The sequence below is a fragment of the Panthera pardus genome, unplaced genomic scaffold (genome assembly GCF_024362965.1).
Source record: "Panthera pardus isolate Hobbes unplaced genomic scaffold, ASM2436296v1 HiC_scaffold_3, whole genome shotgun sequence".
Classification (NCBI taxonomy): domain Eukaryota; kingdom Metazoa; phylum Chordata; class Mammalia; order Carnivora; family Felidae; genus Panthera; species Panthera pardus.
Window position 1 is genome coordinate 45,654,574 of NW_026526876.1, and position 18,748 is coordinate 45,673,321.

Here is an 18,748-nt window from a genome sequence, read left to right on the forward strand (position 1 = left end):
GAAAGCACAATTCCTTCACTAAATAAACATGAGCAGATCTTTGTCATATGCCAATTTTTACATCTGAGGTAATCTTAGGCCAACCTTCTTATAACTGCCTAATAATATTGTTGTCTGTTTGACTTCAAGTAATATATACAAATACTTTTTTTAGTGTTTATTTATTTTTGAGAGGGAGAGAGAGAGGAGTGGGGGAGGGGCAAAGGGAGAGAGGAGGACAGAGGATCTGAAGCAGGCCGTCAGTTCAATGCGGGGCTTGAACCCACGAACCGCAAGACCATGACCCGAGGCAAAGTCACACGCTTACCCAACTGAGCCACCCAGGCGTCCTATAAATACTTTTTAAATTAAGTAAATTGAGGGTAAATTAGTTTTGAGAATTTGATATCATTTCTTGAAATAATAGGGATTGTTCTAGGATAGCAGCCATTAATCTGGAGTCCTTAGATCCCTACATCTCAAAGATTCAACTCACTGAGATTTTATGCAAAATTATATGTTCAAATACATGTAGTCAGCAATTTTTCTCAAATCCTCAAAGGGGTCTGTGGCACCAAAAAAGCATAAAGAATCACTGTGTTAGGGTAGCTCAAAACCAGAATTGGGAATCACAAGCTTAAGGATTAAGAAGGTGAGGTCCTTTGGATATACACCAATATCTGATAATCACAGATTTAAAGTCAATATCTCAATAAATCTTTCTTGAAAAATCAGAATTTCCTAAAAAGCAGATGTTGAGCTATCTATTAAATCAAATAAATGTTGTGTAAAAATACTGTGTAAAGGAGCACCGCAAATGTATTGATTATAGCCATGTTTACAATTTGGAAGAGGCAATCAAGGAGCTACTATGCTGTCTATAAGTCAGAGTAAAGGAATAGAGCATGTTCTTTCAAACCGAAAGCACTCAAAATAATTGACCTCACAGTATACTTAGAAATGTGATGACATAATAAATCTGTTTTATCCTAAAGTTATCTCCCAGCTATTAGAGTTACTTAGCACCACCATCATGTTCCTTACATTTATTCAATAAATGTTTATTGAGTACGTATTATGTCTAAGGCACTAAGTATACTAAGGCATTACTCCCAAGAATATAGCTCTGAACTAAGAAGACAAAAATCCCTACTTTCACAGAGCTCATATTTCACTGAGGGGGCAGAGACAAGTACAAAAGTAAAATACTACAATATGTTACATGGCGATAAGTTTATAAAGAAAAACAAAGCAGAGAAGGAGAATATGAGCCCCAGAGGGAATAGGAAGAGCCCTTCAGAATAGGATGGTCTAGGAAGACCTCACTGAGAAGGTGACATATTTGACACTTGGGGGGGGTGACATTTGAGAGACTAAGAGAAGAAAATACCTGGGGCATAAATCCCATAAGTGGGACTGGCATGTGGAAAGGCCCCAAGGTGGGAGTATGCCTGGTTTAACTGAAGGACAGCAAGGAGGTCAGAGCGATGAGAACTGAGTGAGGGCAGAAGCAAAACATCAGAATGCCAGGTCAGATCCTGATGAGCCTTACCAGTCATTGCAAAGACTTTTGACTTTTACCGTAATAACAATGCTGAAAAGAACAATGAATGCAGGTTAGAGCAGTGGCTCATAGGGCTTTTTGAGACATAAAGTTGGCAAATTGCTTCACCAATAGTTTTTTGACTGAATTATCACACTGAGCAACATAGGCTCAAATAGAGTAGATATTTCACTCTTTGACAATATTTTAGCTTTTTAGGATTGCCACTCTGCAGAATTGATCCCAGAGAAATCCATATCCTTGGATACCTTAAAAATTGGATTACTCCTTTATCTCCTGCAAAGCAGATTGGGCCCATCTCTATGCAACTTTGTTCTTGGATAATTTATTTGCTTTCTCTCCCCCATTACGTTTCCTTTTCTGTAAAATGGAGTATATATCACCTATTCTTATTTGGCTTGCAGGTATTTGTGAATCATTTTAAGCTTCTTGGAAGAAAACTACTATATAAATTCAATGGAACATCATTACTACACTCTTCTCTAACAATACCCTGTCCTACCAATTCTGGTTCCTAACAGGACATTTATAATAGTACAGCACTCATTTATAACATCTTTTTCCTCTACTGTACTTAGCAATTTAAAGGGAAAAAAAGTACCAAAAAGTTCCAACATTTTCCAATGAATAAAATGTAAAGGGCCTTCTATTAAAAACAAAAACAAACAGGGACATCTGGGTGGCTCAGTTGGTTGAGTGTCCGACTTCAGCTCAGGTCATGATCTCACGGCTTCTGAGTTCAAGCTCCTCATCAGGCTCTGTGCTGACAGCTCAGAGCCTGAAGCCTGCTTCAGATTCGGTATCCCCTCTCTCTCTGCCCTTCCCCTGCTCACGCTCTGTCTCTCTCAAAAATAAACATTAAAAAAAATTTTTAAACAAAAAAACAAAACCATGAGCTCCAGAAATGTCTTTAATACCATATAAAAAGTAAACTTTGGGCATGCCTCGGTGGCTCAGTCAGTTGAGCATCCAACTTTGGCTCAGGTCATGATCTCATGATTCATGAATTTGAACCCTGTGTCAGGCTCTGTGCTGACATCTCGGAGCCTGGAGCCTGCTTTAGATTCTGTCTCCCTCTCTCTCTGCCCCTCCCCCACTCGTGCTCTGTCTCTCTATCAAAAATAAATAAACATTTAAAAAAATTTAAATTAAAAACAAAGGTATATACTGATTAAGTAAACATTCTTTGGGTGCCTGGGTGGCTCAGTCGGTTGAGTGTCTGGCTGTTAATTTCAGCTCAGGTCATGATCTCGCAGTTCATGTTATTGAGCCCCATGTCAGGTTCTGTGCTGGCAGCATGGAGCCTGCTTGGAATTCTGTCTCTCTCTCTCTCATCTGTCTCCCTTCCCCTGCTCATGTACTCTCTCTCTCTCTCTCTCTCTCTCTCTCTCTCTCTCTCTCTCAAAATAAACATGAAAAAAAATTAAATAAACATTCTGATTTACAAATATCTTTGCAAATGAAACACAAATGAGGGAAATAGAATGAATACAGAATACAGAGATTCTTAGAAACTAGCAGGATACTGTGTATTCTGGATCAACCTCAGAAACTAGTACTCATCATTTTCATTCCTTTCTAGTCTGGAAATAAATCATTTATACAAAGTCTACACTGGTGTTCTAGTCATCTGTGGCATTCTTTGATGTACAGAATTTTCGAGCAAGAAAAGCTTGGGCTTTCGGGTTCAAGTTCCAACTATGCCACCTACTAGCCACATAACCTTGGCAGATACTAATATTTGAGCCTCAATTTCCTTATCCGTAAAATGTGAAGAATAAAAGTATTGCGCTTCTCTCACAAAGTTATTATGAGAATGCAATAAGCTAATACACGCAAACTGAATAGCACGAATTTGCTATGCATTATTATATTTGAATCTCTCAATTTTACAGATGGGGAATCTAAAGCCTAGAAAACTGTAATAACTATTTTGACCCAAATCACCCAACTACTTAGTGACAGAGCCAGAGCTAAAATCAAATCCCTTGAGCCACAATGTAGTCACTTTGTCAACTACAGTTTGCTAAAGCATCGTCTCACTGGCTTTGGCCAAAACTTTAACTATTAAGATTTCTCTCCCTCCTCAAATAATTCATTTCAGGCCCTGACTACAAATAAAGCAAAAATGCAAAGATAGGATAGCTACTTGTTGACTAATAGGTAAATTAAGGGACAAGCAGAGACACTGTGTAAGGGGGAATCTGTCCAGGAGGTGTTCACTGTTAGTGGCCAAATGCCAAATCACCACAACTCCCACTGTAGGGATGAAGCCACAGGACAGTACATTCTAATCTTGATCATAACTTTATCCTACAGCCTAAGAAAATCCAAGACAACCAGCTGAGCAGGAAGAGTGTGATAGTCAAAGAATTGTTGAGCTCTCTTGTGCTATGCTAAAATCCTCTTGGGTTTTTTTTTTTTTGGTTTTTTTTTTTTTTGTTTTTTTGTTTTGTTTTTTTTTTTTGCTTTAAGAAAAAAGATTGAGGGGCGCTTGGGTGGCTCAGTCGGTTAAGTGTCCGACTTCAGCCCAGGTCATGGTCTCACGGTTCATGAGTTCGAGCCCCCGTGTCAGGCTCTGTGCTGACAGCTCAGAGCCTGGAGCCTGCTTCAGATTCTGTGTCTCCCTCTCTCTCTGCCCCTCCCCAGCGCATGCTTCCACTCTGCCTCTGTCAAAAATAAATAAACTTAAAAAAATAAAAAATAAAAATATTTTTAAAAAAAGATTGATTTCAAGTTGGCCCTTCAAATGACATATATAAATAATGAACAAGAATTGAAAAAGAAAATAGGACTGTAATCATTTACAGAAGAGGTAGCAACACCATTACTAGAAATAATAGAAATAAACCTCAACAAGAGGTAAATAAACCAGAAAACTGGACAATTAGGCCATGCATAAGCTCTAGCACATTTTCCATCTACAATGGTATAAACCAGGAGAAAAGGATATACTCAAATGAAAAATAAAAACAGTAATAAATCATAATCACTATCATCTAGTCCTTTTTATCAGACATAGACAAAGAATTAGGAAATCTAGAAAATTTCCTTGACATGGATTAATTGAGCAAAATGTAAAGAAATGTTAGATTTTCTGAAGCTCTCTGAGAATTCCAGAAACCATAACAAGGTTACTATTTTTTAAAATCATTGTTCTTGTACTTTTACATTTCCCAATGCCTACATCCCCAATCTTACATCCTCAATCTTAAAAAGACCTGACGACATCTTTGAAGACAATCAAACTTAACAGGCAGCTAGAGTAATTCACAGGCAGAAGGATACATAGAATTATCCAAAATTCCTCAAAGCCAATAGAGAAGACTGTCTTCAGATTTGTGACACCAGGTTACAGCTATCTATCAAGCAAACTAAAGTGCAGCAAAGCACAACTTTAAGAGATATAAACTTCAGTTAAATGGAAGGCTTGGTTAACCACAGTTGAGTAAACCTGAGTTGTAGTGTAATCTGATAAGGAACAAATAGCATGAATGCTAGAATTAGAAACCATGTATCGCCACTCTAGAGTTCTTTGAAAGAGTTAATCAAATAGTGGATAAAGAAAAACTGGTGCATATTATTCAAATAGTTGTCTTTGTATTTTTAAAATAAAGTCTCTCATAAGAAGCTATTAAGAAAATGTAGTAGCTATTGTGGATTAAGAATCGGTTAATAGACAATAAACCAAGACCAATGCTGACAGTGTCCAGTGATTAATACTAGACCTGTGTACAAGTTTATTAATGACCTAAAAGAAGCTTACGTGGACAGAAAAAGTGAAGAAAGACTAAAAATTGCCAATGATGCAAACCACCCTATAATAAAGGGTGAAAGGCCTTGCTAAATAATAGATACAATGAAATTCCCTCTTCACAAAGTAAAGAAACAATGTGTAAAGTATACTGATAGGCTCAAAGTTAATAGTTAATAATAATAATAATAATAATAATAATAATAATAATAATAAAAAGATTGGCAGGATTTACCAGAGAAAAAGGGTAGAGCAAGAGAAGATATGATAAAGATTGGTAAAATAATGAATGGCAAAGAGAACACCAGCTAGTCTCTGTTATATACCTTTTCCTTTCTGAATACACAGAGGTTTATGATAATAAAAGGTAACACATTTAAAAGAAAAGAGACACTATTTTATACAGCATATAATTAACCCATTGAACATGCTGCCACAGGACATTAGTAAGACACAAAGCTTAGTATGGCTCCCAAAGACCACAGAGATATTAAAATATGGTTCTATAGTAAAACTACTTAGGGTAAAAAATGAAAATGGAACACATACCTCATGCTTTAGGGTATTAACTAGGCAAGGCCAGGAAGTCTCCTTTCCAATTATATTCAAAATTCTTTGTGACTTCAATTTTTAAATATTCCTAATTCCATCCTACAGTTCAAATTATATGTATAGACTCATCCAAAAAGCCTTTGGCCATTTTTCCCAGATACATTATTTTTGCCTGTTTATTTCTCTGAATAGTTAAGCCTTCCATGTCATGCAATTCTTCTTCTACTTAATTTATCCCAGTTTCAAAATATTGCTTAAAAAGTGACCATGAAGAACCACTAAATCATATATGTTAAAATCCATGTTTGGAAAAGAGAGTTCTATACTTTGTTAAATTTTCTCACCTCCTTTAAGTAGACAAAAATTGAAATTCATACAATACTTTGGTTCTGTTCAAATCACAAAATTAAAATCTGAGTTTGGATACTGGAATAAATCATATTTAATAACATTTTAACCTATATCCAAGAGCTACAGCAAGTGTCCTTTCATAAAATGAATTATAATCAATAAGCAACATAATTTTATGGAATAAGACCCTAGAATGCCACAGCAAAAAGGTATAGCCCTTTGGGCTCTATCTTCACCATGGGGAATGGTAATTCATCTATGAAATGCTATGGACCCAGTCAGTTCATAAATTCAACACATAAAGAGTAGGCTATGAATGAATCACAGGCAAAATTCACAGCCTGAAAGCCTAACAAACTGTGTCTGAAAAGATCTGTGGGTCAATAAAAAATAGATGTTAAATTAAAAATTTTTCAAAAATAAAATTATGTATAGACAAGACCAAAGGAGGCAAGTTTACACCTTGTGTCCATTTTGTAATTCAGTCCTCTCCATTTTGGGCTTAGCTATAGGGTGCTCCACGTGGTATAAAGCCAGCCATAGCATTCAAGCTTGGCTGAATTTTAAAAGTGACACAGTAATCAGATATGCTCCGAGGGCATTCTAGAATTTCAGGGTGCTGCTGACCATTGTAACCTCCTTACAATTGTATGGGTAACAGATGGTAACTAGACTTATTGTGGTGATCACTTTGTAATGCATACAATATCAAATTATTATGTTGTACACCTGAAACTAATATAATGTTATATACCAATTTTAACTCAATAAAAAAAAAAATCAACCTCCTCAGTGTTCACTTCAAATTTAATCAGGATATAAAGTATGATCCTCATGTCAATTAAATACAAGTCCGTATATTTAATCTATCAAAAAATAGCGTCCAGAGTACTGGACTTGCAAAGAAAGGTCTTACGTGGATCTAAAATGGCAACGTAATACCAGAGTTAAAAATAAGCAGATGATCTTCTAAAATGTGGAATTTGTATGTTTCTTTTTTAGAATAAGAATTTGCTTTAGAATGCCAATAACGCAATATCCTTAAAAGATGGAACAAACAGAAAACTCAACAGCAGAAGCTCTTGTATGGTATTTGGTTTGGGAGACAAAAGAAGAAAGACACATTTCGAACAGATGGAAAGTGAAACATAATAAAGTTATCCTTACCTGCATTAATTTTCCTTCTGCTGGAGTTATTTCAGCAACACCAGCAAAAACACCTTCCAAAGTGAGATTCAGTTTTCCTGTGGGGTCCATTTTCAAGGGGATCACTCTGATAATAGCTTTCTGCTCTGCTGATCTTTCAGACTCCACCGCTGCTGCCAATACCAGTCCTGTGCGTCCAAAGCCTGCCTGCAGGGTAGCCATCAGCAGCCAGGGCCAGAGGGCAGCCAGCTGCAGCTGGTGGCCACCACTCATGCTACCAGCTGCAGCAATGCACCTCGGCCATACATACTGCTTCCACTAGCTAATACCAAATGCAGGTTCTCAGATCCAGACAAATATGGAGGAAAAGAGAATTTATGCTTCAGTTTCTGAAAGCCAAGTCGTAGTTTTGGCCCTTCCTTTCTCTAAAGTATATTCCCAAGAACAGGTGGCATTCCTGATCTGGCAGAGAAGAAGGTGTTTTCAGCCCACTTCTGCTGCAGGGATGTCATTTTCTCCCATCTTCACTATGATTAGTAAAGATATCACCACTTCTGTTTGGGATTTCCAACTTTGCTTGAGGTTGAATGTCACATCCTGAATTTTTATTATGTCAGATCACTTGGTGCTGGTCTTCCATATGCATCAAGTTGCTGAGCCACTAAATCCAATGTTAATGAACAAAACAAGGCAAAGTAAACAACTAAAGCCATGCACTGAAGGTAAGAGTGAAACACGCCAGCTCGGAAAATGAAGAGATGGTCCTTTTTAAGCCACAAAACTTGTCAATGGTCATAGGAGGATTTTTGTTTTAATGGAGAAGGAGAGGGTACAATATATTTCAGGCCACACCGTGAGGGATGTCCAAAGATGCTATAACACGTATTCATAAAAGTTTCCACATTAAACTGTATTTTAGGGTAGCCAAAGTTCTAGACCCATTGAATTTATAATACTTTTCATGAACTTAAATATACTATCATTTTTAATGTTCTACCTAAATTTGTCTATAAATTAGATGCTGATTTATATGTCTTCACATATTACAGGATAATCCTGAGTATCACCGCTTTTTCCAACTTTCAAAATTTGAAGAATATTTGAGAAGTTTAGCTTCCCAATTATTTTTCCCAGTTAAAATTGATATTTCTATCTTTATTTTCCTTTCTCTGTTAGGGATTCCGGCTTTTATTCTCCTGCTTGAGAATGCCAAGTACTTTGATTTCCCATGAGATGATTTTGGAAACTACTTTATTATCCAGATTTTATAATCTGTAATTTTCTAGGTTCATAAGTAAAACAAAGGACCATTCCTAACACGTTTTCAAATTCCTTGAGGGGGCGGGGAATAAAAGATAGGGGGAGTAGGGAGGTGATTAGTCTACAGGCTCTAAGTAGAACACCCTGAAAAAGTATAAATAAGCCTGAGTAGAGTAGATCTGTGCTATTTCTAGGCACACTTGAGAATTTGGGTCTTTGTACAAACAAAATCTGAGTTCTAAGATATTAAAATGTGCACCCTTAAGTAAATATAAATGCACTTCAACCATAAAGCCCGCCGTGTTCAGAGGTCAAGTTAAAAAGTCTTATAAAGTCTTCAGAAAAAGTGCTGAAAAGCCAAGCAATTGAACATGAACCTGTTACATAGATCCTTTTCTTTTGCTGAGGCAGAGGGAGAAAAATAAGAATTTCAAAAGAAATCTGCAAACCTGTTGCGCTGTCGGGCCCACTGGAATCCACGGGGGTGAAACAAATTCAATTATGCTTTTATAGGTCCTGCTCAAAAAAGGTTTCAACTGCTTAACCAAGTACAGCTCATTCTTCCACCTTCTTACACTGCAACCAAACCAAGTGCCCCACACTGTAGGTAGGTGCCGAGAAATTCCGCAGCCTGAAAAAATAATCCATGCAGGTCAAAGGCAAACATTTACTCCAGGGTTAGAGCTACTGTTCCCAAGACTCTAAAAGCACTTATAAAGGATCCAAAATCATTTCTGAAATCTCCTTTCTAACAAAAGTTCTTTTTCTCCCCGAACAGCATATAAAATGATCAAATCTTGAGAGAGAAAAGGAGCAAAGTAGCAAATACATCAGCAACAATTCACTACCAGGAACACAGAAAATCCCAGAGGGAGAAAGCAGTGTCTCTGAATCATGGATGGGCTTGGAAAGTTCGGAAAGATTCGAGTGCTTCCCTTCCAGAAAGACAATTCTGGATCAACTCCCTAGAGGAGGAAGCCTGTGGTTTGTAATTGGTGTTCTAGCTCTGACTCCCTCCCCTGGGACTGCAATCACGCTCTCTACCTGCTGACACAAAGTGAGGGTGGAGCAGCTACGGGCAACCACCCCCCCTCCCGCCCCTCCTCCTCCTGGCTGGCTAGGGCAAGGGCTGGAGTGCGCGCACACTTAACTGAGCCAGACATGTCCTTTTGCTCTCTCCTCTCTCAGCTCCTCTACTCCCTCTATTGAGCCACGGCCAAATTGCATCCAGTTCAATGGGTAAGCAAGCTACCACAGGTAAGTCAGGTTCACTCAAACAGGTATCTAAGCAGATTGCACCCAAGAGAACATAAATGGTGGTATAAAGAAATAAAGAGAACAAAATAATGAAAACGCGGAACATGAAAGAGGGGACACAGGGCTTTGCAAATGTAAGTTCAAAGGGGTTTCTGCTCTTTTTGGGCTTTCGTGTCTGTAAGTGGCACAAAGCCAGAATAAAGTCATCCAGTGCTGTAGTGTTTACTGCTGTCTTATGTCTGCTACCCTGGCAAGAACTCTGTCCATTTTATGCATACTTTTTCTTCTGTTTTTACTTACTTTAAATTCAGTATCTCCTTTCTAAAACTGTTCCTGTATGGAGCTTTTAGTCAGGTTGATGTCAGAGGTCTTGAGCCTGTTATTTTCTTCCCACATCTTTGGGAGGTCAGACCTATGCCCTCAATGTAAGATTGCAAGTAAGTCTATGTCATAAATGCAACCAAAGGGGCAAAATATATATGATTAATGAGAAGCCTGTAGGCAAAAAGAAAACCCATTTTGGCTAATAACCACATTCATGAATTATATATAACCCTTTTAGTTACCTTGTCATTACAATGCAAAAATTTCTCATATATGTTTCTAAAGTTTGAATTTTCATATTTACCAGATTATATTTGACTGTGGCCAGACATTTTATTTTTGACCTTTTGACAATAATCTTTCCAAATGGTACAAATGTACAACAGTATGAATGTGGTTAACACTACTGAACTGTACACTTTAATGTTTTAAATTGTGGTAAGAAGCATATAAGATTTAAAAATGTTTTGATTTTACAAATGAAAGCATACAAATTGATCATCTGTAAAATGTGGATAACAATAATTGCATTGTAGGTTGGTTGTAAAGCTTAAATGACATAATACCTCTGAAAGCAAAAAGTGTAAGAGCTCTCTTCACCTTGAGCATTTTTTCCCTAGAGAAGGTTTATGGGAACACTTTTGACATTTTAGGCCTAATGACTGACATAGAGCAGAATAAAATAAATTCTTAATTTAGCATTTTTCTTTGTTGCTTGGACCTTAAGAATACAATGCAAGTATAGACCTTTACAGCTCTTTCCAAAAGAATATATCTAATTCTCAATCAAAAAGAATGCAATCTTGCCTTTCGCAACTACATGGATGGAACTAGAGGGTCTTATGCTAAGCAAAATTAGTCAAAGAAAGACAAATATCATATGACTTCACTCATATGAGGACTTTAAGATACAAAACAGATGAACATAAGGGAAGGGAAGCAAAAATAATATAAAAACAGGGAAGGGGACAAAACATTAAGTCTCTGAAATATGGAGAACAAACAGAGGGCTGCTGGAGGGGTTGTGGGAGGGGGGATGGCTAAATGGGTAAGAGGCATTAAGGAATCTACTCCTGAAATCATTGTTGCACCATATGCTAACTAACTTGGATGTAAATTTAAAAAATAAATTAAATTTTAAAAAAAGAATATATCTAATTCTTCTAGAGAGAATTTTTTACATCTGTGGTTTTATATTTTTATTTTATGTATGTTGTGTAACAGTATAGCATAAATAATGCAAAATACACATTACTATATATTTGATATATGCAAAATTATCTTAAACAAAAAGTGACCTACTAATGGACTTTACCTCACCTATTCCTGCTTGAAACTTAGAAAGGAGTTAATAAGAGACCTAAACCTAAGAGTTAATAAACACACTTAGTTGAAAGAAGGAAGAAAATATAGATGTGGTTGCCCTCTCTTGAGGAAACTCCAAGATCTAGGAATGATGAAAATATGTATCATGAACCTGGATATCCACTTAGATACTCAGGATCAAACTAAACAGCCCAATGTACTTTACTTCACTGATACACTGTATTTACTGGGTCACCAGAACTGACAAACAAGAGAAATTATTCTCTGGCTTATCCCTCAGGTTATCTACTACAACGTCCACAGAGATACCATAAAGACGTCATTACCATGGTAATGAAATGCCATGTCACTAATATTTACTACCTAATCTTACCCGTGAGAAATATCATCCTTCAGGATCTATTTTCACATCTGGATTGACTAAAGTTACTGAAGACATGAGTCCTTTTCCTAAAAAAACAGATTTCTATAAATATGTCCAAGAATTGTCCTTATCCTTAATGGCATTTTAAAGATTCAATCTCCATTCAATCACAAATGAAGAAAAACAAAAAAAGCCAGGACATTTTTTCAAGTAGATTCTTTGAAAAACAGAATACATTCTCTTTCTTTTTTCTGTTTTTGTTTTTGTTTGTTTTTGTTTTTGTTTTTCAATATATGAAGTTTATTGTCAAATTGGTTTCCATACAACACCCAGTGCTCATCCCAAAAGGTGCCCTCCTCAATACCCATCACCCACCCTCCCCTCCCTCCCACCCCCCATCAACCCTCAGTTTGTTCTCAGTTTTTAAGAGTCTCTTATGCTTTGGCTCTCTTCCACTCTAACCTCTTTTTTTTTTTCCTTCCCCTCCCCCATGGGTTTCTGTTAAGTTTCTCAGGATCCACATAAGAGTGAAACCATGTGGTATCTGTCTTTCTCTGTAATACATTCTCTTTCAAATTTTGCTGTTATTAATACTAGTCAAAATGACTTAGTTTTGTATTGATCACCAGTTAAACAGTAAAAACAAGCAAGACAACTCCAGTTGAAACACTCACTTTATTGTTGACTGATTGAAATTTATTGTGCTTAAGGTGCTGAAATACTGAGGAGCTAGTCAGAAACCTTGTTAGTATGCGTCAGACCCTACTGGCCAATTCACACAAAGATTTTATTTTATCTTCTGACATTTTTCCCAAGTCAGCGATGATAGCTTTAGTTGATAGATAGCAGGCATGTGAGTATAACAGGAGATCCAGCTCCTTGGTCTGTTGTATTCACATATAAAAAAGTTTGGAAAGCTGATAAAGGCATTTCATTAATTAAGCCATGCCAAGGTTTCTGCTTGACATATGTTCCTCAAAGGATATTATCTCTTTCAACAGATACAGAGCTAAAAAGGCATATTAAGGGAAGGAATGTCACCTACACAGTTTGTCAGCTTCTCAACATGACAGAGAAAAGGCAAAGTTCCTTCATTTGGAAATTGGGTCTCCTCTTCACATACTCTGCCAAAATACATAGTCTGGCCAAAAGATGGAGGAGTCTTGATAATCTGTTCATCTTTTTTAAACCTTGCTAATAAAGATGAATAAATGCCCATCACGTGGACATCAACTAATCTAATCAGACGGACCAAACAGGTCACTTTTCAGAACCTACTTTCATATCTAAACTGAGTCACTGCAGACCAATACAGAACTCATCCTTTTCCAAAAAACTACTATCTCTGTTAACACGTCTATGGGTTGACATCATTGGGAAGGCACAATGCAATTTAAGAGATGAATTGTTACACCCACAATGACTAGCATAGTATTTGTGTCATATCACTAAGTGCCTTTTCTTTTTAATTAGTTTCATATTCCTACACTTTCCTTTTGTTTCTGCAATTCTTATTAGGACAACCAAAGCAGAATCCAATAAGAAAGTTCTAGTCAGTGTAAAAGACTTTAAAATCATAAAGTTTCTTGCTATCACTAGATGAGCAAGTGAGGGATCAACCACAGAAAGTGGACACCCAAGATACCTCTCCTAAAAACCGGTCCCACAATCCTACTACTTGAATTTAGAATCCTTCAGAGGGGATAAAATAAAAATGTTATGGTATATCCCACTATCCAAAATTCTCTCAGAAGCTTAAACCAGACATAAACTATTAAAAATGTCAGAGGTATAGCTTCTGTTAAATGACTGATCAGGTTTTCCCAAAAGTTTGCACACAGTATATATAGATGAGAATTTACATGTACCGAATGTAAAAATCTAAAGTAAGAAAACAGTGTTAAATCTCTTAATGTTTTTGTTCACACATTTCCCCTTCAAAATAAATATCTTACACATGCATCCTTTATCCTTCTATTGTGCAATCTTAATAAAAATATAAAGCTTTAAAACTTTTAACTCTACCAGCGTTTATAAATATATTAAACAAATTAAAAAAATTTTAGAAGACATTTACATAAGTGATCTATAACAAAACCTTCTTACCATTTATGATAATGTGTCATTAAAATTAAAGAAAGATATGAAAATAGAAGAATGCTCCCATTAATACAAAACAATCAGGAGCTGTTAAGTGTGATGGATGGTCCAAGTCCAGGTGCCTCGCTTTTGAAACAGAATGTTGGGTTAGGAAGTAAGAGCATTTCCTGGTTAATCAGTTAGAAAATTAGCTCTTTCTCAGAGTTTCTTCCCTGGAATTCCTGACCCATTTAGACCTGCGATCTTGGTGACCTCACATGCCTTTGTTTCGCACAGTCTTCTCTAGAAGGATCACAGTGTGACTTGAAACAGATAGACTGAACTCCCCCTCTGGAATTGTGCTGACTAAAGTTTGAGAGTGGCAAGACGGCAAATCAACACACACACACACAGATTATTCTCCAGTACCATAGCTGCAGCAGTTTTTAGATGCTTCTTGACTGTAACAGAAGGCCAGGACTTTCCATTTGAAAGGGATCTGGACGCAAAAAAAAAAAAAAAAAAAAAAAAAAAAAAAAAAAGGCTGCTAGATGTTTAATAGTTTGTCAAGGTAAATAATCTGAACTGAAAAGCTGTAGTAAATACCAAAATCCCAATTCTCAATTAACAAAATTCTCAATTAACAAAACAAAAATACTTTTTTTTTCCTTAACAGAACTGAAAAACTCCCAACAGTGCGTCATGTGCAAGGCTAGTCTGCCCTCAGCTACAGCTAGTGCACAATGTCACGTATGTCCTCCATTCCTCACTCTTTTAATTCTTCCTCCTTTGGAAAGTGCTCCTGTTTGCAGGCCACGTCCACCAGCAGATGAAGATCTAGAAAGAAAGAAGATTTGTTTACTCACTCTTGGCCTCTCAGATTGGAGAGTTTGATAGACCAGTCTTCAGACAAGAAGAACAAGTTGCTCGCGGTTAAGTGTAGAATTGGTTCTAAAATGCTATGATCTCAGTTTTGGGACATTCCTGTACCTCTAAAGAACACAGATGCAGCCCAGTTGTTAACCCAGTTGAGACCAAAAAGTGTACAGTTGCTATCTTTTCAATGATGCAGCTAAGCCTCTTTTCACTTCAACTGCCTTTTAAGTGAAAAATTAAGGAAAAGTGTCAAAGGGATCAAAGTGAAATATACACACACAAATGAAAATTCATTTCTTTGATCCTATAAAGATGAGTGGGTGGGTGGGTTGTGGGAATATGAGAAAATAATGCTTTCAGAAATACAATGTTAAAATAAGTAATCACTACTTTTCCAAAGTTGATTGACTCCATACAATTTCCCCTTACTGACAACACAGCTGATCTCTTGTAGAAGAAACACCTACCTGAACTGTGTGTAAAAAAGAAAGCATACCCTTCATGGAGGTCAAGAGACAAAAAGGGTTCACTAAGAATGGAAAGAACTAAAAAACTGAACTCTCAGCTCAAGTACTAGGTTTTGTAATACAAAGAGGCCATGTATGGGAGTAGAGCTAAACGGCCTGAGTAACAGAGGATCTTACTGTGGCTTCTAGACTCAAGCTAATTAGTTTACAACTTCCAGAGCAACATACAGACTTCTAGTTTATAATTTCTAGGGGAACCAACCTTTCTAGGTTTGTTTTGAAGCTTACGATTTTGCCATAGTAGCATTTGGGAATGAAATTAAACTAAACTATATAGCATAAGTCCTTTATTTCACTCTAGACACAGACTTTTGTCACTGTATTTCTAGAACACAGCCTCTGTGGGACTGATCCACAGACTGGGCAAGAGAGCTGATTCAACAAAATAATTCTACCACCATATTTGAGAAAATCCAGAAAGCATATGGAACAATAGCTAATTTTGCCATATTTTGTAAAAGGTAGACCAGTCACTAGGGGCAGGTCATCTCATCTGGTGAATTACACTACAACCTAACCATAAAGAACAAGCAATTTATCCAGATGAGCATCTTATAGTGGGAGAAAGGCCATAATTTTATCACTTAAAATTGGCTTCTTGTATATCCACGATCATAGCAGCATTATTCATAATAGGCAAAAGGCAGAAGCAATCCAAGTGTCCAAGGACCGATGAATGGACACATAAAATGTGGTCTATACATACATTGAAATATTATTTAGCTTTTAAAATTAGGAAATTCTGATACATGCTACAACATGGATAAACCTTGAAAATATTGTGCTAACTAAAATCAGTCAGTCACAAAAGGACAAATACTGCATAATTCCACTTACGTAAGGTAACGAGAGCAGTCACATTTATAGAGACAGAAAGTGGCATGGTGGTTGCCAGGGAGTGTTATGGGAGTTACTGTGCAACGGACAGTTTCAGTTTGGGTACATGAAGAAGTTCTGGAGGTGGTTGGTGTTGATGGTTGTGCAACAAATGTGAATGGACTTAGTACCACTGAACTGTACACTTAAAAATGATTAAAATGATAAATTTTATGATATGTATATTTTACCACAAAAGTCTTTCTTTAAAGTCTATATAGTAACAAAAATAGTGATATGTTATATTTATATAACATCTTTTTTTTCAAATAGTTTAAAGTGCATTATTATAAGGTCATCTAATTAATTCTGAGGCGTAAATTGATACTGGGAGCAAGAACCTCTACGCTAAGTCTACATGGTTATTAAGTAAAGCCAGTGGTTTCTAAACCTTGTTGCACATTGGAATCACCTGGAGGATCTTTTAAAAAATACTGATGCAGGGGCACCTCGGTGGCTCAGTTGGTTAAGCATCTGACTTCGGCTCAGGTCATGATCTCACGGGTTGTGAGTTCAAGCCCCGTGTCAGCCTCTGTGCTGACAGCTCAGAGCCTGGCGCCTGCTTCAGATTCTGTGTCTTCCTCTTTCTCTGCCCCTACCATGCTCATGCTCTCTCTCTCTCTCTCTCTCTCTCTCTCTCTCTCTCTCAAAAATGAATAAACACTAAAAGATTTAAAATAAAAAAAATACTGATGCATAGGACTCCTACCCCCATACATTCTGATTTAATTGGTGTGGAGTGCTACTTAGGCATCAGGATCTCTAAAAGTTGACCAGAAGATGTAGGAGTAACACCTAATGATTATTCTCTAAACATCTCAGCTCCATATTAGGGCGGGGGGGGGGGGGGGGGGAGGGGAAGGGGGAAGGACAGGCCAAATGGTAATAGAACATATTAAAATAAGACTTGGGAATATGAATAGACCCAGTTATAACCCAGCTTTGAAAGCAGAGTAGGAATTCTTGATAATGACAAAGGTAAAGGCTATTAAAGCAACTACAGATTTCACATGGGGAGGTAAACTGAAAAACAGCAGCAACAAACTCCCTCTTTTTTTAAGTTTATTTATTTTGAGAAAGAGAGAGACAGCACAAGGGAGGGGTGGAGAGAGAGAATCCCAAGCAGGTTCTGCACTGTGCAGAGGCCAACACGAAGCTCCATCTCACAATTTGTGAGATCGTGACCTGAGCTGAAACCAAGAGTCAGAGGCTTAACCTATGAAGCCACCGAGGTGCCTCAAACCCTTTTTTTTTTTTTAAATCAGTGAACAAATGTCATTCATTTCATTGCTTATTAAGACTTTACCATATTGATAGGTTCAAATAATGGATAAGAACACATCATAGATAGGCATGTTTAAAATAGAAATAGCCTGTGTGGCTCTTTAATAGCCTCAGAATTAGTTATGTAAAGTAGTGTGAACAACAAACCCTCTTAACCTTAATGATTGGGCTTTAAAATAGCACTTGGCACACAGTTTCTAATAATGAGCATCTAAACATAGTAATTTTATTAAAGTGAACTTCCTTCATTAGCAAAGCTGCCAATCAAGGAGTTACAAGAGTATAGAGACCAATAAAAATATGAGAAGACAGACTAGCCTGGTGCTACTAGAGGTTTATATGACTTCATTTAGAAGAGAAGCTTGCATACTCACCAGAGAAGGTAAGTATTTGGGGATCACAGTAGCTCAGTTGGTTTGAGAGTTGAAAGGCCTTGAGAGCCAAGAGCATTGCATCTACTTGTTTGGGAATGTTAATTCCTTCCAAGAGCACCCTCTAGGGTTTGGGGGTTATTATCTAAATGAAATCTCATCCATAATCCAAGAGCTACAAAATGAGAAGTCCTTCCTTTAGGAATGAATAGAACTTTGGTTGTAAACCTTCAATTTCCCTTAACCAGAAAGTTAACATCCCATGAGAACATGAATGAGTGTAGCTTCTACTATAAAATTAATATTTGGGTGTATTCAGTTTAGAGTGATATCATTAAAGAAATTGGAGGCGCATGACTGAATCTAATTTCCTTTACCTTTTGGTATTTTTGATCCAAAACGTATTTCCTTAAGTTAACTTGTGCTCAAAAAGCCTATGCACAGCATGGCAAAGACTGTGACTGACCATCCCCTTCTAACAAAACACACATCTATTGAAATCAATACAATCTGGATTATTTAATCAACTTGTAGTCTATTTGAAAAAAAAAAAAAACTCAAAGAAAGTTTGAAGTGTGACATGTTCCTACTTAAACATGGCAGACATCTTCAAAATAACTCAGTTACAGAAGGGCACTGATAAATTCTGGAATATAGGATGCCACTGTTCAATGAGATATCGAGCAACAAAATGACATCCAACAGTTAATGTTAGAATCATAGTATTTCAGAATTTGGAAGCAAAGGAGCCCTTAGAGGTGATTTCATGAAATTTCCTTATTTTTATCATAAATAATGTACTGTGAGAGTTGAAACCATACTGAGGGGAGATAGTCCTAATGATAGCGACAGTTGAAA

At 36.9% G+C, this 18,748-nt stretch overlaps 2 protein-coding genes across 3 annotated transcripts in view; both read right to left on the reverse strand.

The window, feature by feature from the left end:
- Window positions 1-9,635, reverse strand: part of RNF43 (ring finger protein 43) — a 65,080-nt gene extending 55,445 nt beyond the window's left edge. Inside the window, exons 1-2 of one of the 2 annotated variants that reach the window (XM_019415631.2) lie at window positions 9,056-9,635; window positions 7,368-8,007 (exon numbers count right to left, since the gene is read on the reverse strand). In XM_019415631.2, coding sequence (XP_019271176.1) covers window positions 7,368-7,619 — 252 coding nt within the window. In that variant the 5' untranslated portion in view covers window positions 7,620-8,007; window positions 9,056-9,635. Of the gene's footprint in view, window positions 1-7,367 lie in introns of both variants that reach the window. The other variant, XM_019415630.2, reaches the window with a different exon arrangement.
- Window positions 9,636-12,533: 2,898 nt separating this feature from the next.
- The window catches only part of HSF5 (heat shock transcription factor 5), a 44,293-nt gene continuing 38,078 nt past the window's right edge, over window positions 12,534-18,748 (reverse strand). Inside the window, 1 exon segment of the mRNA XM_053892861.1 lies at window positions 12,534-14,793. Coding sequence (XP_053748836.1) covers window positions 14,723-14,793 — 71 coding nt within the window. The 3' untranslated portion in view covers window positions 12,534-14,722.